The sequence below is a fragment of the Sporothrix brasiliensis genome (assembly GCF_000820605.1).
Source record: "Sporothrix brasiliensis 5110 chromosome Unknown Cont21, whole genome shotgun sequence".
Taxonomy (NCBI): Eukaryota; Fungi; Ascomycota; class Sordariomycetes; order Ophiostomatales; family Ophiostomataceae; genus Sporothrix; species Sporothrix brasiliensis.
Window position 1 is genome coordinate 1294854 of NW_024467140.1, and position 17897 is coordinate 1312750.

Below are 17897 nucleotides of genomic sequence, written 5' to 3' on the forward strand. Positions count from 1 at the left end.
CAGCAGGCGTCTGCTGCCACATTGGCTCGTCGGCCTCGGGCGCCGCCGCTGGAGATGCATTGCGACAGGTGCAGGTGCGGCGCTCTAGCGACTCGCTATGCGCATGTCGCTTAATGTCAACTATCGTCGCAATTGTGCACCACCGCCGCTAATTGCTAATTTGGAGCCTCGCCCAAGAACGCATCACCAGCTCGACGTGCGCCCCTATCTCGCTCTCTTCCATCGCCTTCCACCCGCTGTGCCACCATCACCACTGCCGTTCCCTCCTCCACACAGCCGGCATCGCCATGTCTAACATCAAGAAGGACCCTCGTCGTTTAAACCTGGGTACGAATGCCACCTGGAAGCATCAGTTCTGATGCTTCATCTCTACCTCCCTTCTTCTCCGCATTTTTGCATCGGCCGCCCACGTGCTCTGTGCAGCACGTCGCTCCATCGTCCGCGCCCGTCTGCTAACTTGCTGATACAGTCGTTCCGTACCAGGCACCTGCGCCCGCCAAGGATGCCAGCGATATTACGTCGTCCATGTCATCGGTGCTGCCCATGGTTGCGATGATGACGCGCAACCGCTTCATCGGCTGGGGTTCCGTTGGGTTCAGTATCCTGAGCTGGCTCGGCGAGAGCGAGGAGACGCGCCAGAATAGCTCCACGCCCGGCTACTTCTCCGTCGGCATGTCTCGTATGTCTTCACTTTGCCTTCCGCCAATAGCTGCATCCGCTTGACAGCTAAGCTAACATAATGCAGTCATGGCCGTCGTCGTTACCTACCTGCCCATGCTTCTGCCGCCACCCAGCACCAGCACTGCCGCCTCTTCGGCACCCGCGCCCGTCCCTGTCGCATAAGCGTGCAGATTCGATACCCTACCACCCACAACCTGACGTCTTCGAATTGGCGCCGATGGCAAACAGTATATACCAACCGTTGCCGACATCTATGGCGGCACACAATCGGCGCTTTTTCGGATACAGCTGTACATTAACAGTGTTTATAATGAACACTTTGATCCTCTTAATACAAGCACACGGCTCTTTCTTTTTCCTTTGAGAAGTGTCTTCAAACGGACTGCCTGTCCATTTCTATGATCCGTGATATGCCACATGTGGTAAATGCAACAGTGTAGGATTTTGAAAACAACATGTGCCAAGTCTATTCCCCAAACCCACAGAAGTTCTATCGATGCCTGCGACCGTTTGGTTTTTGCTCCCCGCTAGCTTCCTATATAGATGTATTCGTGTAGCCTCCTTTTGTGCGAAGCAAGAAGAAACAAAAAGGAAATATTCGTAAAACAGCCCCCTCTGTCCACAACTTTCGTATATTTTATTTTGTTTATCGTTTCGACCGTCGTTTCAACCGCCCCTTTAGAACGATCCGCGGATCGCGGCCTTGCCGCCAACCTCTCTTGCCGTGAAGCTGACGCCAAAGTCCGCGCGGATGCTGATGGCCACCTCGATCTTGGCGCCCTTTTTCACGTCACGCAGTGCAGCCTCGGCCAGCAGGCCCTGGACCTTCCAGCCCTTTGTGCGCTGCTCCTCTTCCTCCTCCTCGTCCGAGTCAAAGTCCGAGTCGTCCTCGTCGTCCTCGTCGTCGGCCTTGGCCTTCTCCTCCTTCTTGGCGGGGGCAATCGTGTGCACGTGCGTGCTGCCCTCGGCAAACCGCAGCAGGACATCGCCGCCCTCCTTGGGGGCGGGCAGCAGGATCGCGCGACGCACAGGCACGGCGGACTCGGCGGCAATGATGGGCGTGAACACCTCGGTGGCCTCGCCCGCAGCGTTCAGGGGCGTCACGACAACACCGACGGCCAGCGACGTGTGCTGCACCGTGCTGACGACGGGGTGGGCGCTCTGCTCAATCTCCTCGGCATCAAAGTCGCGCACCAGGTTGGCCTGCAGGGCAGCGCCACGGGCCTGGAGCTCGGACGGATTGGTGGCCGACGACACGAGGCTAGGCGCCACGATCGAGGCCGTGTTGGAAAAGAGCGTCGCCATGTTGTCGGCGATGCGGGGCGTGTGTGCCGTGCCGCCCGACAGGAGGACGACGTCGACATCAATGAGGTCAAGGCCGGCCTTCTTGACGACCTCCGAGGCCAGGCGGTTGATGCCCTCGAACACGGGGCGGGCCAACGTCTCGTAGCGGATGCGGTTGATGGTGCTGGTAAAGTCAATGCCGTCGGCCAGCGACTCCACACTAAAGGAGGCGTTCGAGCCCAGGCTCAGCGCCTTCTTGGTGGCCTCGGCCTCGAGGCGCAGCTTGGCAAGGCTGCGGGCGTTCTCGCGCGGGTCGACGCCCTTGTTCTTCTTGGCAAACTCCTTGGCGAAGTGGTCAATCAGCACCTTGTCGAGGGCCGCGCCGACAAACTCGTAGTCGTGGACGGCGGCCAGGACAGTCGCCATACCAGCGCTCGAGGCGATGACGGCGGCGTCGGAGCGGGTGCCACCCAGATCCAGGACAACAATAACCTTGTCCTTGGCCGAGTCAGCGGCATCGCTGGCAGCGGCCTCGGCGTCTATCCGGGCAGTGTAGGCGGCCGTGATGGCGGCAGGGTCCGAGATCAGCTGCAGGATCTCGAGGTCGGCGGCGTCAGCCGCCTTGATAATGGCCTGGCGCTGGGCGTCGGAGAAGTTGGAAGGGACGGAGATGACGGCTGACGTGACCTTGCGGCCCAGGTATTCGGAGGCCGAGCCAACCAGGCGGCGCAGGTAACGCGTCGCAACGTCGTGCACGGAGACAGTGGACGGGTCCGCAGGCTTGGGCTCGTCGTCCTCGCTGCCGGCCTCACCAGCCTTGTCGATGATGGAGAAGGTCACATCGCCGTTCGTTTCTTGGGGGTGGGCCGAGGCGTGGCAGTACGTAGGGTCGACCGAGGCGAAACTATAGCGGCCACTGTCAGTCGAGTGTCGAATATGACACAAGAGTGTAGTTCCCCAGAGATTAGACTTACTCCTTGCCGAGCAGGTCCTTGAAGTAGGCAACTGTGTTCTTGGAGTTCCGCACAAGGAAGTTTTTTGCCTGCTGGCCGTAGTACTCCTCGCCATCGACGTAAGACAGAACAGTCGGGATTTGGCGATCTATAAAACAGAAACGAAAATACGGTTAGCAAGCCGACGCTCCTCCCGGGACAGCTATAGCCCAGCCATATACAGGACAACAAGACTCACCACCGTCCTCGTTGGCAATGACCTCGACCCGATCGTCGAATGTGTAGGCGATCGAACTGTTCGAATTGCCAAAGGAAATACCAATGGCCGTGCGGTCCTCCGGCGCAACCCGCGTGGCCGACCGGAGCGGTGCCGCCTCGGTAGACATTTTATGGTGTAAGTGCGAGGCGTATTGGGATTGTCGGGATTCGCAAAAGTAAGATAGGTTCGGAGGTGAGGTGGGAGAGTTTTAAACAGCGACAAAAAGCTTGAGTGTGGTGGTCGGAGAGCTCGTGGAACGTCGAGGTTGAGGCGGGACAGCGAAGCAAATACCAAATAGCGCCTGGAACAGAAAAAAAGTTTATCAAGGGAAAAAAATCGAGAATATGTTTAGCGTGGGCACGTTGTACGGCCATTGGTTCTTTCGATATGTATAGCTACAAAGCCCACGAACAATAATGTCTATTATTGCACTAGAGAAAATGTACCAGTACCTGCCCCTCCAGAAGGCTCCCAAGTTACTTGGGCTAGGCTTGGTGGGGCTCTGCGTGTTGGCAACAGCGATGCAAGGCGTCAGTTCTTGTCGAATGGGAAGAGAACCCATTTCTATATTAAATTTGCATTTTATTTAATTCCCAGCCTTTCCATCACGTCCTATGTCTACCAACATCAACATCTTAAAATCGAAAAACCAACAACAACTGTGAACTCCACTAACCTCGAATCTTGTTTGCTCTTATTATGGGTAGCCGCGGAAACATTTAGTGCAGTGAAAGTGGCTTGGAAGATCAGTTCGCATGGTATGCGGTGGCGCCGAAAGTACTTCTCCTTGCATTGTGCTGGCCACATTGACCATTCACGAGCGCCAGCTTGCGTAGTCGGCGTAAATAAATCGTAGCCAGAGTTACCGTTGAGCGTGCAGAATCTTTTGGTTACCTGTAGAACATGTGGTTGCGACCAGATGTGCAACAAAAATCAAAAGATGCAGGGATTTGGAGGTTGTGGGCATGCTTGAGTTGATGCTTTCGTGGCCAAATGGGAACAGTTACACAATTCAAGGGGAAAATTCATACGAACGATGACAGTGAGAGGGGTTTCCTAAGTATGTTAGCGTTTTGGAGACATCTATGGTATTTAATGGTATTTAAAGGTTAAGTTTTTTTTTTTTTTTTTTTTCCTGGTCTATCCTGTTTATTTATGTTGGAAATAGAAATTAGAATTTCTATTGCAATGATTTTTTCTTTTTCTTTTTCTTTTTTTTTAAAAAAAAAAAGAACATAAAATATACACCGAAAGCCATATAAAATACTCAGACATATGAGATTAGGAATAAATTCTTCCATATACTGGAGTCCAATCACGAGATATTTCAAAATCTTCCACCCTTACCGCCCTAGGAGCTAGTTTCTACACATACATACCAAGCTCTCTTCCAGAAACGTTTTGCTTGTAACGTCGCCTGTAGACGATGACGTGGACCACCTCTAATACGACGAAAACCTGCAAGGTTAGCCTTTCTGTGTCGAGGTTTGACAGCCAAGAGATAGCGACAGCTTGGTCTTTTAATCAGATAGCAAACGAGACCGAAAAGGCCGAAGACGTGGTGAGATACTTAAAGACGCCTTGCTGAAGTAAAGAGGAGAAAGTTCATGTTTTGGACAAAAGTAGCCGAGGGCAGTTTTTTGTCTACCGGTGCCGGTGTGCAGATCATCGAAGAAGCGTCAAAGTAGAGACCATGCACAGCATTGTCTACATTGAGGCCAAGGGTACCTTTTTTTATTTAATATTATACGAGGGAGTAATAAACAGACAGCGTCGAATTAAAGAAATATATGTCGTAGGCTTTATCAATTCTTACATGACGCGTCCTGTGGAGTGCTGGGCGAACCGGTGTATGTAGCATATTGAGATAGCCATTCGCATCGGTTTGCTTCCAACTTCTCAGAGGTAGAATAAACAAATAAAACTGCTTTGCAAATGTGACTGACAGAGCTTGGCCATTGCGGTTTTGTCTTATTTTCGACCTGGGAGCTGTCACATTAGGTTTGTGCACTTATCATCCTCGTCTTTTGTACGAAATTGGCCCGTATTCGGCATCATCGTCACAGATTACAACGGTCATAGTGTCACACGTAGAATCGCTCACTCGATTACACGCTCAGGAGATTAAAAACCGAAGCCTGAAACAGTTCGTTTAGGATCAAACGGAACGGTAAAAACACGCAGAAGGTGTATGGTTTGAAGCTAAGTGAAATAAATAATCAGCATCGCGATCTGGTGATGTCGTGACATGGATGGCATTTGGAAGGTTTTATTTAAGCCTTCCATTTCTCTCTTTAGCTTCACATCAACGCCCCGGGACGAGATCAATAGTAAAATTCTGTCGATGTCAGGACACGGTCGGGTTGAGGTTATCACAAAACACGGCCGCTCTGTGTCTAGCGAGGCCATAACACTAGGTCTCCCATTGGGCGTGACCGTACTCTGCACACACCGAAAACAAAAACACGACACTCGCACGCAGACCGTCATGCTAAAAAAGGGACTCAATAGCTGTGAACAATAAACAGGTTCAAGCCTGCTTGGAGAACGACCGCTGCATTTCGTTTTCGCCTTTCCCCTGACGACAAAGTTGTACTTTCTCCTGACCTCAGTTTAGAAACGTACCTTTGTAGTCAATCAGGACGACCGCAGCGTGATATCACCCAAGAAAGGCAGCCTCCACAGTCGCAAATCCCTTATTTTCGTGCATGTCCATCCCGCCCGAGATCAAGCGGCTGCGAGAAACTCTTCATCTTAACCACTTCAACTTCCCTCCATCCATATTTTGCCTCGTCACTGCGCAATATCTGCCCACGACCGCCGCCTCCACATCGTTTTCTTCCATTCTCACTGCGGCCGCGAAACAAACCGTCGATAACGCAAAGCCCAGAGCCAATCGACGCGTTTCGACGAGAACAGCTAGTCCTCGACAAGCACATCGTTTTTCTCACGCCATCACCACCAACTACTGCATCACGCATCGTCACCGCCCAGCGCGCGCCATTCTCGCTGTCGCTGACCATCCCGTTCATTCCTGTTTGAGGTACACCCATCAAAACAAACCTTGGAGACAACAGCTCATCGTGTGTTGGTGAAGCTTCCACCGGTCTGCTCTCTGCGTCACCGACAATCCATCAGCTTGCCGAAGGCCCCTTTTGGCATCGGCGTCGCTCGCCGTCAGATTGTCACCTGTTGCCCCCAACACTCCCCAAAATCTGGCTAGTTGACGCCCGTCAGTCATCGATCATCTGCATTGGGTGAGTGCCATCATTAGTTGTCAGTATTGGCACTGTACTTCTGCACAGGTCTAGTTTATGTGTTTTCTTCCTAGCACGACTACCTCCTATCGTCCTCTCTCCGAAGCCCTCTCACGGTCTTCTTCCAACCGTCTACTCGGTACAAACACAAACAGGCTGCATCATTTTCCCCTTTCACCCTTCATCTCACCCCTGGGCCATCCCCCCCCCTGCCGGTCATTGCAACATTCTTGCAGGAGAGAGTGACATAAAAAACACGCAATCCAGCCTAGTTCGACTTCTTCTCTTCTGCCTCTTTAGATTCTTATTTCGATTTTTCTTCACCCCCCTCTCATTCCACGAATCGAGCTGTTGCCGCCGGCTCCCCGCGAGCCTTTCTGCCTCAGACTGTGTATCCTCCTTTCGTGTGAGTGGCTACTGTTATGAACAGCGTTGGGTTTGGCCCTTGACCCGGGACATTGTCTGATTTGCTTCCCGAGTAAATTGCACCAAGGGTAGGTCGGGCCAGGCCATGCATGCACTAGCTTCGTTCAGCACTTCCAGTCCTTCTCGCCTCCCCACGCGTCCACCTCGTTTTCTTACGTTCTTGCTCCCTGTTCGGCCGCCTTGCTTGGCTCGTTGTCAATCACGGCCGGGGCCCAGCCAAAGAAACCACACCACACACGACACGCGCCGCGCCTTCCTCGTTCCCAGCCTACCCTTTATTATCCCCCCGCTGCTCTGTCTGCGCTTTCCATTAACGCGCTTGTGCGCGCAAGCCACAGGACTGCACCTTCTCGCGCAACAGCACCGTCACCTTTTACCCCTTTCCAGACCAAAATAATTCCAGCCAATGTCATAGTGTGTTTGCTAACGCTCCTTCTCGACGCGACACGGAGCCATTCTCTCCTTCTCTCCTCACCCGCGCACTTTCCTTTCTCACCACGGTCGCTCCTTCCTCATATACCTCCTTCCCTATTTGCAATTCCCCTCCATTTTGAATTTCAAACATCGTGCCCTGGCCCAAAACCTGGACTCTCACATGCCTGTTTTTGTTCCTTCATGACCACCACCTCCCCTCTCGCGTGTGACGCGTTCGTGCATGCCACTGGGTTCTAACAACCTGACATCTAGTTCCATGGGGGACGTCGCTGTTATGTAAGTGTTTCTGCTCGTTCGCCTACTCCTCAAGCAGCTTCCCTTCTACCCAATTTGTGGTCTGGCATGTGCAACACCTCAAACGGCCACATACCGCATCGTTTTCGACTTCTATCGCCTGCGAGGCCCCTCGTCGTTCCGAGTGTGGCGCTCGAGTGCCAAATCAGCTCGGAAAACGCGTCGGTCCGAAACAAAAGCTCTCCCAGTCTGTGCAAACGAGCTCGCTCAGAGAGCTACTGGCAAACGGCAGGGAACGCATGACACGAGAAGAAATGACAACTGGCAGCTGGAGGGGCATCTTTAGATCGAGTAGCAAGGAACAAAAAAAAGACGCAAAAAGACGCAGGCACATTGTCATTCGGCGCTGTTAGCTGTCTGCATATCCTTTTGGCTTTCCAGAGCCCTGTTTCTGCGCTGCTTTCTTGCACGGCATACTTTGGTCTGAACGCTATTCTAACATCTACAGCCCTGAGGGGACCATGCTCCCTGTCAAAGAGGAGAGCCCGGCTGGGACTGGTTTGTCAGGACTGCCCATTTTTTCTGGACCACGCGCCTCTGCGCAGTCAACACCAGCATCGACCTTAACGAACGGCTCGCGCTCTGTCCTGACGAAGCCCGAGAGCGACATACTTGTCCCAGCATCCGCAGCCGCTGCGACCACTGCTTCTGGCGCCATCTTGTCCGACACCATGCCGACGACACCACCCTACAACCCTCACTCTACACCTCCACCGCAGTATGTTGATAATGCGGACTATATCTCGAGACACGTGGCCACCGCTGTGGCTGCCGACACGCCGACTGCTACACCTCCAGATGACGGGTACATGAACGATGCCGGATCCAATGCCGATAGCGAGTGCCCTGCGCTCGAGGACGAGTCTCCTTATGACGCGCTATACCGCGATTCCGAGTTTGCCGACGACCAGGTATCCGCGTTCGCTCAGCCAGACACACAGTCCACCATCACCCCGCAGTCCGAGGCAAACCAGTCTTCCCACCCTGATTCCATAGTCGGCCGTGCTGGCAAGATTTGGGATCGTGCCGTCGCAAAAGCTGCGGCCATTGAGGCTGATACAGAGATGACTGATGCAATTGCGCATCTGCACGAATCCGAGACCCACACCAGCAGCGACCGGCGTGTAAACGATGTATGGGAAGAGAACCGTGGTAGCGACCGCAGCGAAGATGCGCAAAACGGCGACATAGCAAACGCCGCGACGGCTTTAACAGAGTTGACACCCCCCCCCAGCGTCAACTTCTCAGCCAGCATCTCAGTCGGAGCAGCATACACCCTTACTAGCGACACCGTCGGAAAACAGCATTGCAACCCGGCGGCCTATGAGAATGGCACGACTGTCCAAGGCAGGAGCCCCGGAATCACCAAAGCCTGCCCGACTTGCAGTCAACGCTGATGCCAACACTATGGTTTCTGCACCAAGGTCTGCACCAGGAGCAGCAGGAGAGGCTGCGTCAGCAGCGTCGGCGAGGGATGACAAGACATCGTCGGCAGCCATGCCAGCACGGCGTGCCTCCAAGCGGGTGTCTCTTGCTGCAGCCGCAGCTGCAGCCAGCCCAGTTGCAAAGCAGGCGTCGACCTCGGCGGCAAGACAGGCAGCAAAACCCTCTCCGAAGTCGAAAGGCACTGCAGCAAAGACCGCCAAAGACGCGCCTTCTCCGATCGAGAGACGGGTTACGCGCCTGTCTGGCCTTCCCACTGACCTGTCCCTTTCCCAATCCAGCCCTCAGGTTACCGCATCAGGCAAACGGAGACGGAGAATGTCCGACAAGCCCACAACTGAAGAACTGCCACGCGAGCTTCGACGCCTTCAAGATACTAAGGAATTCTCACACGTCGATAACGAACCAATTGTCTACACGGTCTGGAGCAACGGTAGGTACGTTCCGGCCAACGCGAATGGCGAGCCACTGGTCGACAAGAACGCCGCCAAGAAGGCGAAACTCGCCAAGGCTGCCGAGGAAGCGGAGAAGAAGAAAGCCGAAGAGGCTGCCGCTGCCGCGGCCGCGGCTGCCGAGGAGAAGGCCGCTGCTGAGGCCGCGTTGCCTAAGAAGCGCGTCAAGAAATGGATGAACCAAGGTCTCTATGCCGGCATGCCGACACCGTCCAACCCCGCTGCAGGCCTCACACCCGCTGAACGCAAGGAGCTCGCGAAGCTGCCGGAGCTGTCGAAAAAGTACCCACCGAACAAGACACTGCCAATGCCCATTTACAACGGACTGCGCACCCTGATTGAGGGCCGCGATTTCAAGATGCCGTTCGACGTCTTCAACCCCCTCCCGCCTGGCCAGCCGAAGCCCGTCAAGTATGGGCGGTTCAGCAAGAGTGAGTACCCAGCCTTAATCATCCGGAATATACTACTGCTTTGCTCTTTCGAAAGTGTGCGCTAACCTGATAGACCGCTTTGTTGGTGAGGCCCACGCCATCTGGAAGAAGAACCCCAACTACGACGACTTCCAGTCTAAATGCGTTTGCAAGCCAGAGACGGGCTGTGACGAAGACTGCCAGAACCGCATTATGCTCTACGAGTGCAATGACGAGATTTGCAACGTGGGCCCGGAGCGATGCAGCAATCGCGAGTTCCAAAGATTGGCGGACCGGACTGCTTCAAAGAACCCGTATCACATCGGTGTCGAGGTGTTTAAAACGCTGGATCGTGGTCATGGCATTCGTGCCAGCCGTGGTTTCCGCCCCGGCCAAATCATCATGGAATATATTGGCGAGATCATAACGGAGGAAGAGTCCGACCGGCGAATGAACGAGCTGTACAAGAACAACGCGGTAAGCCGACCTATCCTCGCATATCTTCTGTGTCTTGCCTTTGTGAGTTTTGCTCCAGCACTAACAGACAGCGCAACAGTGCTACTACCTTATGTCTTTTGACCAGTCTCTCATCATCGACGGAACCAGCGGTAGTATCGCTCGCTTTGTCAACCATTCGTGCTCTCCGAACTGCCGCATGATCAAATGGATTGTGTCCGGCCAGCCCCGAATCGCTCTCTTTGCTGGCGACCGGCCCATCCAGACAGGCGAAGAGCTCACTTATGATTATAATTTTGATCCATACTCGGCTAAGAACGTGCAAGGATGTCTCTGTGGAGCTGACAACTGCCGTGGTGTGCTCGGCCCCCGGAAGAGTGAGAAGGCCGTTTCCAAGGCCGCTGCCGAGAAGGCTGCCGCAGAGAAGGCGAGCCAAAAGGCCAAGGGCGCCAATGGTTCCTCGAAGCGCAAGCACGATGCCTACAGTATGGATGACGACGTCGACACGGATGGTACAACCAGCGGCCCGGCGAGCAAGAAGATACGGGTAGCTGAAGCTCCGCCAAAGTTCCCGATCCGGCCTGTCAAGAAGCCCACCAAGGCTCCACCACCGAAAAAGGTTGTGACGACGACAAAGGCCGCCCTGGAAGCTTTGGCTGCCAATGCAGCAAGAATTGCCCGACTCACGAAAGCTTCGCATGCTGCGAGAGCTGTGCGGATCGCGAAGGCCGAGGCTAAGAGAGCGGCCGAGGCTGCAGCAGCAGGAAAGGCTAAGCGCACGAAGGCAAAGACGTCCAAGCCGGCCGCGTCTAAGACAGGCAGTGCTGCATCCAAGCCTGCCAAGGTCGTCAAGGTGGCCAAGTCCGTCAAAGTCGTCAAGACCGCCAAGGGCCTGAAGGCCTCCAAGTCGTCTGTGTCGAAGGAGGTCAAGACAACGACAAAAGCATCCAAGACAGCCAAGCCTACCAAGGCCACCAGAACAACCACAGCTTCCAAGCCCACCAAAGCTACAAAGTCACCGGCACGCAAGCCAGCCGCTTCGCCGACCAAGAAGACCAAGGCCGCTGAGACTCGGAAGAAGGCAACGACACCGCCCGCCGACGATGTTATGAACAAGGAGCCAACGACGCCGCAAGCGACGCAAGCAACGCCCATGGCCCAGGCCGTCGCCAAGGCGGCGAAGGCGGCAGCACAGCTCGCTAATGCTGCCATTTCGGCCAAGAAACCGATCGCCTCTCGGAAGACTAGCAAGGCTAACAGCAACGCATACGCCCGGGCGAAGGTGCCTGTCAAGCCTCTGAAGAAGTTGCAGACGAAGCAAAAGTCCACGGTCACTACGACCAAAAAAGCCGACGTCACAACCACAACCACGACGACTGTGACCACCACCTCCAGCGACACCATTCTGAAGCGCGGCCGTGGTCGCCCGCGGCTGGCTACAAAGGAAACCGTCGCTGACGAGCCAATGAATGATGCAGCTGACGAGGCAGCCTCGGATGAGGTTTCAGAGCAGGCGCCTGTTGATTTGTTCGCGTTGGACGACGAGGAAGAGCAGTTGGCCACCCAGTTCGCCACCGAGGCCGCTGCAAACACGCACAGGTCTCTTGATTTCACTGTTGGTGATTCAAATGTTGGCGACTCCACACTTGACGATTCAATGCTCGATGACTCCACACTTGAGTCAGGCGAAACAGACGATGCCTCATCTCCAGTTCAGGGTGGCCTGAAGCTCAGAAAGCCGCGTGTACGAAAGCTGTCAAAGGCGCAAAAGCTCAGAGTCAAGCGCCAGCTGGTGGCCGCTAGGCGCCTTGCCGCCAAGCAAGATGGAAGCTACAAACCAAAGCGTGGACCTGGTCGCCCTAGAAAATATGTCAAGGTTGCGGTCCTGCAAAGTGACAACGACACACCTATGGCTGAGGCCTCGGCTGATGTCCCAGGCGATATCCTGATCGATGCTACAACTGACGCTCCTGCTCCTCTCCCATCAGCGCCAGCACCTGTTGAAGCTGGCCTGTTGGCGGAGGCAACAACCACGGAATCTGCGCCGCGGATCACCAAAACTCGGGTTGAATATGGCGTCGCTCGCAGAGCCGATGTGGAAGAGTTCAAGGCTGCTCGCGCTCGAGCCAAGGCTAGGATGGAGAGAATGAAAGTCGCGGTCGGCGCCGACGAGAACACACCGCCTGTTGAGCAGGACGGGCAAGATGCGCTCAGCCCTCCTTCTGCAGCAACCAAATCGGCTACCCCGGTTGTTGCACATGATGTCATTCACGTTGCACCTGACATGCGCGTTCAACCGGTCTAGAAGGCTCGTTGGTTCACGCCGAGAGTGAAAATCATTTGCGATGAGCCCATGGACACCGACGACGATTAATATTTACGCGCTGCATGGTGGTCTTGTCAGGACGAAGACCCGACCTTGTTACACGATTCAGCGAGTGACCCAAGGGCATTTCAACACGCTCCTTGGCCCCTAGCCGCTTTACTTTGTGTCGCGTTTGCGCCCTGCGTTTATGTGGCCACCCATCCGCCCACCTGATGTGGCGGGTCCACTGGTCTTTTGTCAGTTGAGCTTGTTGAGCGAATTTTGGTCTTTGGTAGTTTTGCTTGCTTTTATTTTACTTTTCTATTTTTGGAGTCATGTAATTTTCTGCAACTGCGGGCATCTGGACGATTTTCTCAGTTTTGTCATTTCGTTTGATATCTTGTCATATGTTTTCTACTCGCCCAGCTTTGATTTCCTCTGACAGCCGACTCTTCCTAGCGTTTGCATGTATTCACTCTTGATAGAAGGGGATTTGATTGTTTTATTTTCCGGTTCGACGATTTCGGTTTCTTTGAGCGCAGGAAGCACTGCATCTAGATGGCTCGGGCGCAGCGTGGATAACGATTCTCCCTCGGCATTTGTTTCTTGCACTTCGCTCATGGAATAGTCGCCGTATTATTATTGGACGGACGGAGACGGCAGGGAGGATGACGAAATTTCCCTTCTTCAGCTAAAAAAGCTTGTTGCATCTTTTATCTCTGATTTTTCATACTCTTCTTGCTACTTTATATTTGGCATCGATTCGCCAATCGCTCTCGCTGAGCCTGTCGCGCAGAAATACTGCACCAGGTGCAGGCGATCACCGTCATGTGACGAACACGTTCTACCAACGACGCTGCCCAAAACAACGACGAAATGGCATGCCTCTGTCTTGGTAGGCCGCCTTATAAATGTTGGGCGGCAAACAACGACTGCTGGCTGGTCGAAATCAAAAGGGCGTTGATAGGACGCTGTTCTGGCAATTATGGCCGTCTGGGTCGGCCGGCCGCGGCCAAGCCTTGCTTATGATGGCTGCAGGGGCATGTTTGTGGCACAAACAAAAGCGGCTGCCGGATATCTTGCAGCATATCTTGCAGGACATCTTGCAGCGCATCTGGCAGGAAGCGTCTACCAATTATCAGCCAAAAGCGCAACACCATTTTCTCGCCCACCGTTTTGTTTCAATATGGATATTGTTTATATGGCTCCCTCGCCATAGAAAGCCGAACGAACTCGCCAAGTTTTTGCTCAAGCTTCCTGTCTTCTTTATGTCTTCTTATCCTACTTTTTCTTTACTTCGTCTCGGGTATATTTCCGAATTCACTGCGTCAGCCGTTCCTAATACGCCAAGGAGTAAGTCTGCACCCTGGGCCACCTCCGTTCGACGCTTGTCACGGCCCCCAAAATTTACGCGGATGCTATTTTCTGGCGATGAGCGCTTATACTGTCGCCGTGCTGTTCCGTCTCTATTTTCAAGCATTGCCAGAAGAAGCGAGATCTACCGCCGACCAGCGGACACACAAACACCGGCCATGATTTCTCCTGGGCCTGTGACGGCCAGTGGCCTCACACCCTTTGGGTTGGCGTTTGTTTTACTATCTCGTTTACTTTGTGTTTCACTTCTGTGGCAGGGGGGGAGAAATCAATTTCTGTCACCGAGCACTTCCATCCTCCCCAGTATCATACTCTGAGACCGAGAATAGTGCTCTCAGCCGTCTACGATGCAGCAAACTCCCAACAAAAATCATTTTTATTTGCTTTCTTTGCAAAAGAAAAACAAAGTACAAGCCACAACAGGATTGTTTTTAGACCACGATTTTATGAATAGGCCTATTTCTCAGAATAGGAATAGGACCTGGAGTGGTTACTGATGCTTGGGTTCTTTTATTTTAGCCTTTCAGTGTGCTGGGTAATGATAGTCAGAATAGAGGATATAGAGGATAGAGACAAATATTCAATATGGCCACTGGATACAATATGGCACGACTGGTCCCAGCCATAGAGAGGCCGTGTAAGTGCAACGCACCGCAAGGCCATCCCGCGCGCTTCACACGCTCCGTGGCGGTGTCTTTGGGCATGCCCTTGTTTCTTCGAGGAGTCCACGTCGCCTATTTGCATGACAACCGCTCAACCTCTGTGGCTTGTAAGTCGGAGACGGTCGACACAATAGGTCGCTATGAGCGAGGCACCATAGCAGGCGGACTGTCTTTGCGTGTAGGTCACCACTTAACTAGGAGGCGGCCGTCGACAGGGCCGTGGCACTGCAGTCCACTGACGAACAAGGCACAGCAAAACGGTACAAAGGCGACTGAATAAAGAGACAAAGTGCTTTGAGGTCGTGAAAGACAGCCAACATCAGGACAAAAAGTAGACCGGGAGGGAGCCATAATCGGCCATTGTACAGAGGCGCATGTAGGCAAAGGAGGCATCAAAAGACGCCCACAGAACGCCTACGACGAGGTGTAATCGAAATAGCCTTCAACATCTCATATTGGAGGGCTGTGATGTTATGATAGATTGGAGGTCGCAGAAAAGTATAAAAGGGCAGGACATCGCCCGCCGTTTGGATGCTTTACACTTTCTTTTCACACGCATCACCTTCTTCGTATCACATCACCACCATTCTAGTCCAGGACTTTCCTACAGGTGCGGCTCGCTCCTGACCTTGCCTGTCTGAAAGTCACTTGAACGCTTCCTCCTCCGTCACTTATATATATATATTTTGTATTGGTTTTGATTTTTATTATTTGTTTTTCTGACATTGTTTATTCTCCCGCTTCTTGCAACTCTTCAATCGTGTGTTGATTTATCTGTGCCGTCTTGTCCTGCATTGTTTTCGTCACCATCACATATCAACGTCGAACAAACCAAAGAACCCAAAAAAGCACAAAAAAAAAAAAAACAATGGTCTCTCACAATACTGAGGCGACTAGGTATGCACAATTCATTCAACATTCCCCTCGACGCAAATGTATCTCGACTAACATATCTCACTATAGGCCAAGCCCTACCACCAGCCCCGAGAGGGTGGTTTCCGACCAAGACTTGGTCGAGTCTCCTTCGACAATTAGTCCCCCGGCTCTTTCTGGGACAGTGGACGCCTCCCGTCTTGTCACCGCTCCCCGCTCGCCTGGCACCCTCGAGGTTCCTCCCATGACGGGGCCCATTGAGTTCGCCGACTGGGAGCCGATGATGCGTAGCGTCTCTGCGCGACGTAACATGCGGCTTGGGCAAGTGGAGGAGCAGCAGCAGCAGCAGCAGCAGGAAGAGGAGAAGATTGCCCCCCACGCCGCCGGCGACGAAGAGGACGAGGATGCGGACTTCCTATACATGCGAAACCGAGCCGTTGGCGACAGCGACGACGGTGACTCTCTGGCGGTGAAGTACTACACTGGCAGCGGCACGAACAGCAACAAAGGCGCCGTCGACACCAACATTGACCCATTACCGGGCCGGGTTCGTCGCCATCTGCGTCGTGTTTTCGCTCGGCTCTCAGACATCCGAAGCGCGCAGCGCCCCGAGACGCACGACGCCCAGCAAACCCCCCGGGCAGCCGTCCCAGCTGGCGCTGACGAGAATGATGTGGCAAGCGGCAGCGGATGCGGCTCGAGCTTCGGGTCGAGCCGCAATGGCTATCTCGCCGATGGCGAAGACCCCAGCGTTGGCTCAACGGCCCACCAGACCGTCGTCCGACCCCACAGACGCAGCCACAATTACGACAATGCAACGTACGGCAGCGGCCATCGTGGCAACAATGCCGACGACTATCTCTACGCGCCAGAGGACATCTCTGTGAACCCCAAGGCGCCTGTTTTCCCGGGCGTGGACGATGACGATGGAGCGCATCAAGGCGGGCGTCTCTCTGAGCCCGGACGCCAGGCGTTTAACATTGAGGTCGCCGACGACACGGCTGTCCTGGCAGCGGCGCTTGTCGCGTCGGCGTCTTCTTACTACTCTGCCTACAACTCTGCATACAACACTGCACGTGGCCCTGCGGCGATGTCCGAGGCAGATTCCGACCCCGACAACCAGCGGGTTCCCCAGCCGCCTCCGGCGTCTGAACTGGATCTCAAGGACGGGTCCTACGTCCCGTTGCATCCTGCTGCCCAGCCCCTTCCCTTTGATGGTTCCCTGCCTGGCAACAGTCTGTCTGACGTGACCGGGGCGCGCCCGCCTGCTCGTCGCATCCAGTTTGACGTGCCGCCGCCGCCGCTTCGGCGCGAGCGCAGCCACTACTATCCTTCCGCGTCCAGCGTCTACCACCGTCTCGACGTCGCTGACGAGCACAGCACGCGCATCCGCCCGGATGAGTCGTATCTCGGCGCCGTCCCGATCGGTCCGCCGTACCCGGTCGACGACGACGACGATTTTTTCAGGCCGCCATCGCCGGATTACCTCTTCGGGGGCGGTTTCGAGCACGGCTCTGACGACGGCTTCGCGCACAGCTTTGAGCGTGAAGACGAGCGCGAAGGCGAGCGCGAAGGCGAGCGCGAAGACGAGAGTGCAGATGAGCGTGACGACCAGAGTGAATACGAATGGCACGACGAGCGCTCGCTGCAGCGCTCCACCAGCCCCGAGTCCACGCGCAACCTGGACCCCAGCCCGGACTGGTCCTCGGACTCGATCTCGAGCTACATCACATGTTCGTCGTGCGACACCCCCTTGCCCAACCCCATGTACATTGGCTGGTACCGGCCCCGGTCGCCCTCGTTCTATGACGACGACGGCAATGTCCGTAACGATGGCCGTCGTCGCCGTGGCCGTGGTCACCGTGACCGTGGTCATCGTGACCGTTAAACAGTCCGTCGTCGACGTGTACCTCATTCAATTCTCGCTCGAGATCGTCCTTGTCCGCCTTTGATCCACGTCTGCTGTTTGTTTTGCTACTTTTCCTTTTTTTCTTTTGTCCTTCGTCACCTGCTTTCATCATGCCTTGGACAAATTGACAATTGTGAGAAGAGTGGAGGAATATCTGCCATTGGTATTGTTGGGTTCCTAGTTCTCGTCCCCCTTTTGTTTACTTTCCCTACTGCACCATCAGACTGTCATCACTACCTCGTATTTTTCTTGTCTTTGCGCACCATAACACGTTTCCATTTATTCCTTTCGTTTCACGTTTTATGGTCCACCTGCCCATCTTCCTTTTCTCCATTTTGCTGCTCTCACCGAAGCTCTTGCATCTCAACACCGCTCGACAGCACGACTTTCTCCTTTGTTATTTGTCAGACCCAACCATCCTACA

General features: G+C 54.2%; 5 protein-coding genes across 5 annotated transcripts; 4 read left to right on the forward strand and 1 right to left on the reverse strand.

The window, feature by feature from the left end:
• Positions 1–287: 287 nt before the first annotated feature.
• SPBR_05356 (uncharacterized protein) lies at positions 288–843 on the forward strand (the record flags this gene model as incomplete). Its single annotated transcript, XM_040763633.1, has 3 exons — positions 288–327; positions 470–679; positions 746–843. The coding sequence occupies 3 exons, from the start codon at positions 288–290 to the stop codon at positions 841–843; spliced, it is 348 nt and encodes a 115-aa protein (XP_040615404.1).
• Positions 844–1359: 516 nt separating this feature from the next.
• SPBR_04806 (uncharacterized protein) lies at positions 1360–3304 on the reverse strand (the record flags this gene model as incomplete). Its single annotated transcript, XM_040763083.1, has 3 exons — positions 1360–2881; positions 2940–3066; positions 3157–3304. The coding sequence occupies 3 exons, from the start codon at positions 3302–3304 to the stop codon at positions 1360–1362; spliced, it is 1797 nt and encodes a 598-aa protein (XP_040615405.1).
• Positions 3305–8050: 4746 nt separating this feature from the next.
• SPBR_05192 (uncharacterized protein) lies at positions 8051–8986 on the forward strand (the record flags this gene model as incomplete). The annotated part of the gene is made up of 1 exon (XM_040763469.1): positions 8051–8986. The coding sequence occupies one exon, from the start codon at positions 8051–8053 to the stop codon at positions 8984–8986; it is 936 nt and encodes a 311-aa protein (XP_040615406.1).
• Positions 8987–8996: 10 nt separating this feature from the next.
• Positions 8997–12655, forward strand: SPBR_04580 (uncharacterized protein; the record flags this gene model as incomplete). Its single annotated transcript, XM_040762857.1, has 3 exons — positions 8997–9915; positions 9989–10371; positions 10478–12655. 3 exons carry the CDS (start codon positions 8997–8999, stop codon positions 12653–12655), a joined length of 3480 nt encoding a protein of 1159 aa, XP_040615407.1.
• A 2904-nt stretch (positions 12656–15559) lies between these two features.
• On the forward strand, positions 15560–17452 carry SPBR_04824 (uncharacterized protein; the record flags this gene model as incomplete). Its single annotated transcript, XM_040763101.1, has 2 exons — positions 15560–15588; positions 15655–17452. 2 exons carry the CDS (start codon positions 15560–15562, stop codon positions 17450–17452), a joined length of 1827 nt encoding a protein of 608 aa, XP_040615408.1.
• Between the last annotated feature and the right edge of the window lie 445 nt (positions 17453–17897).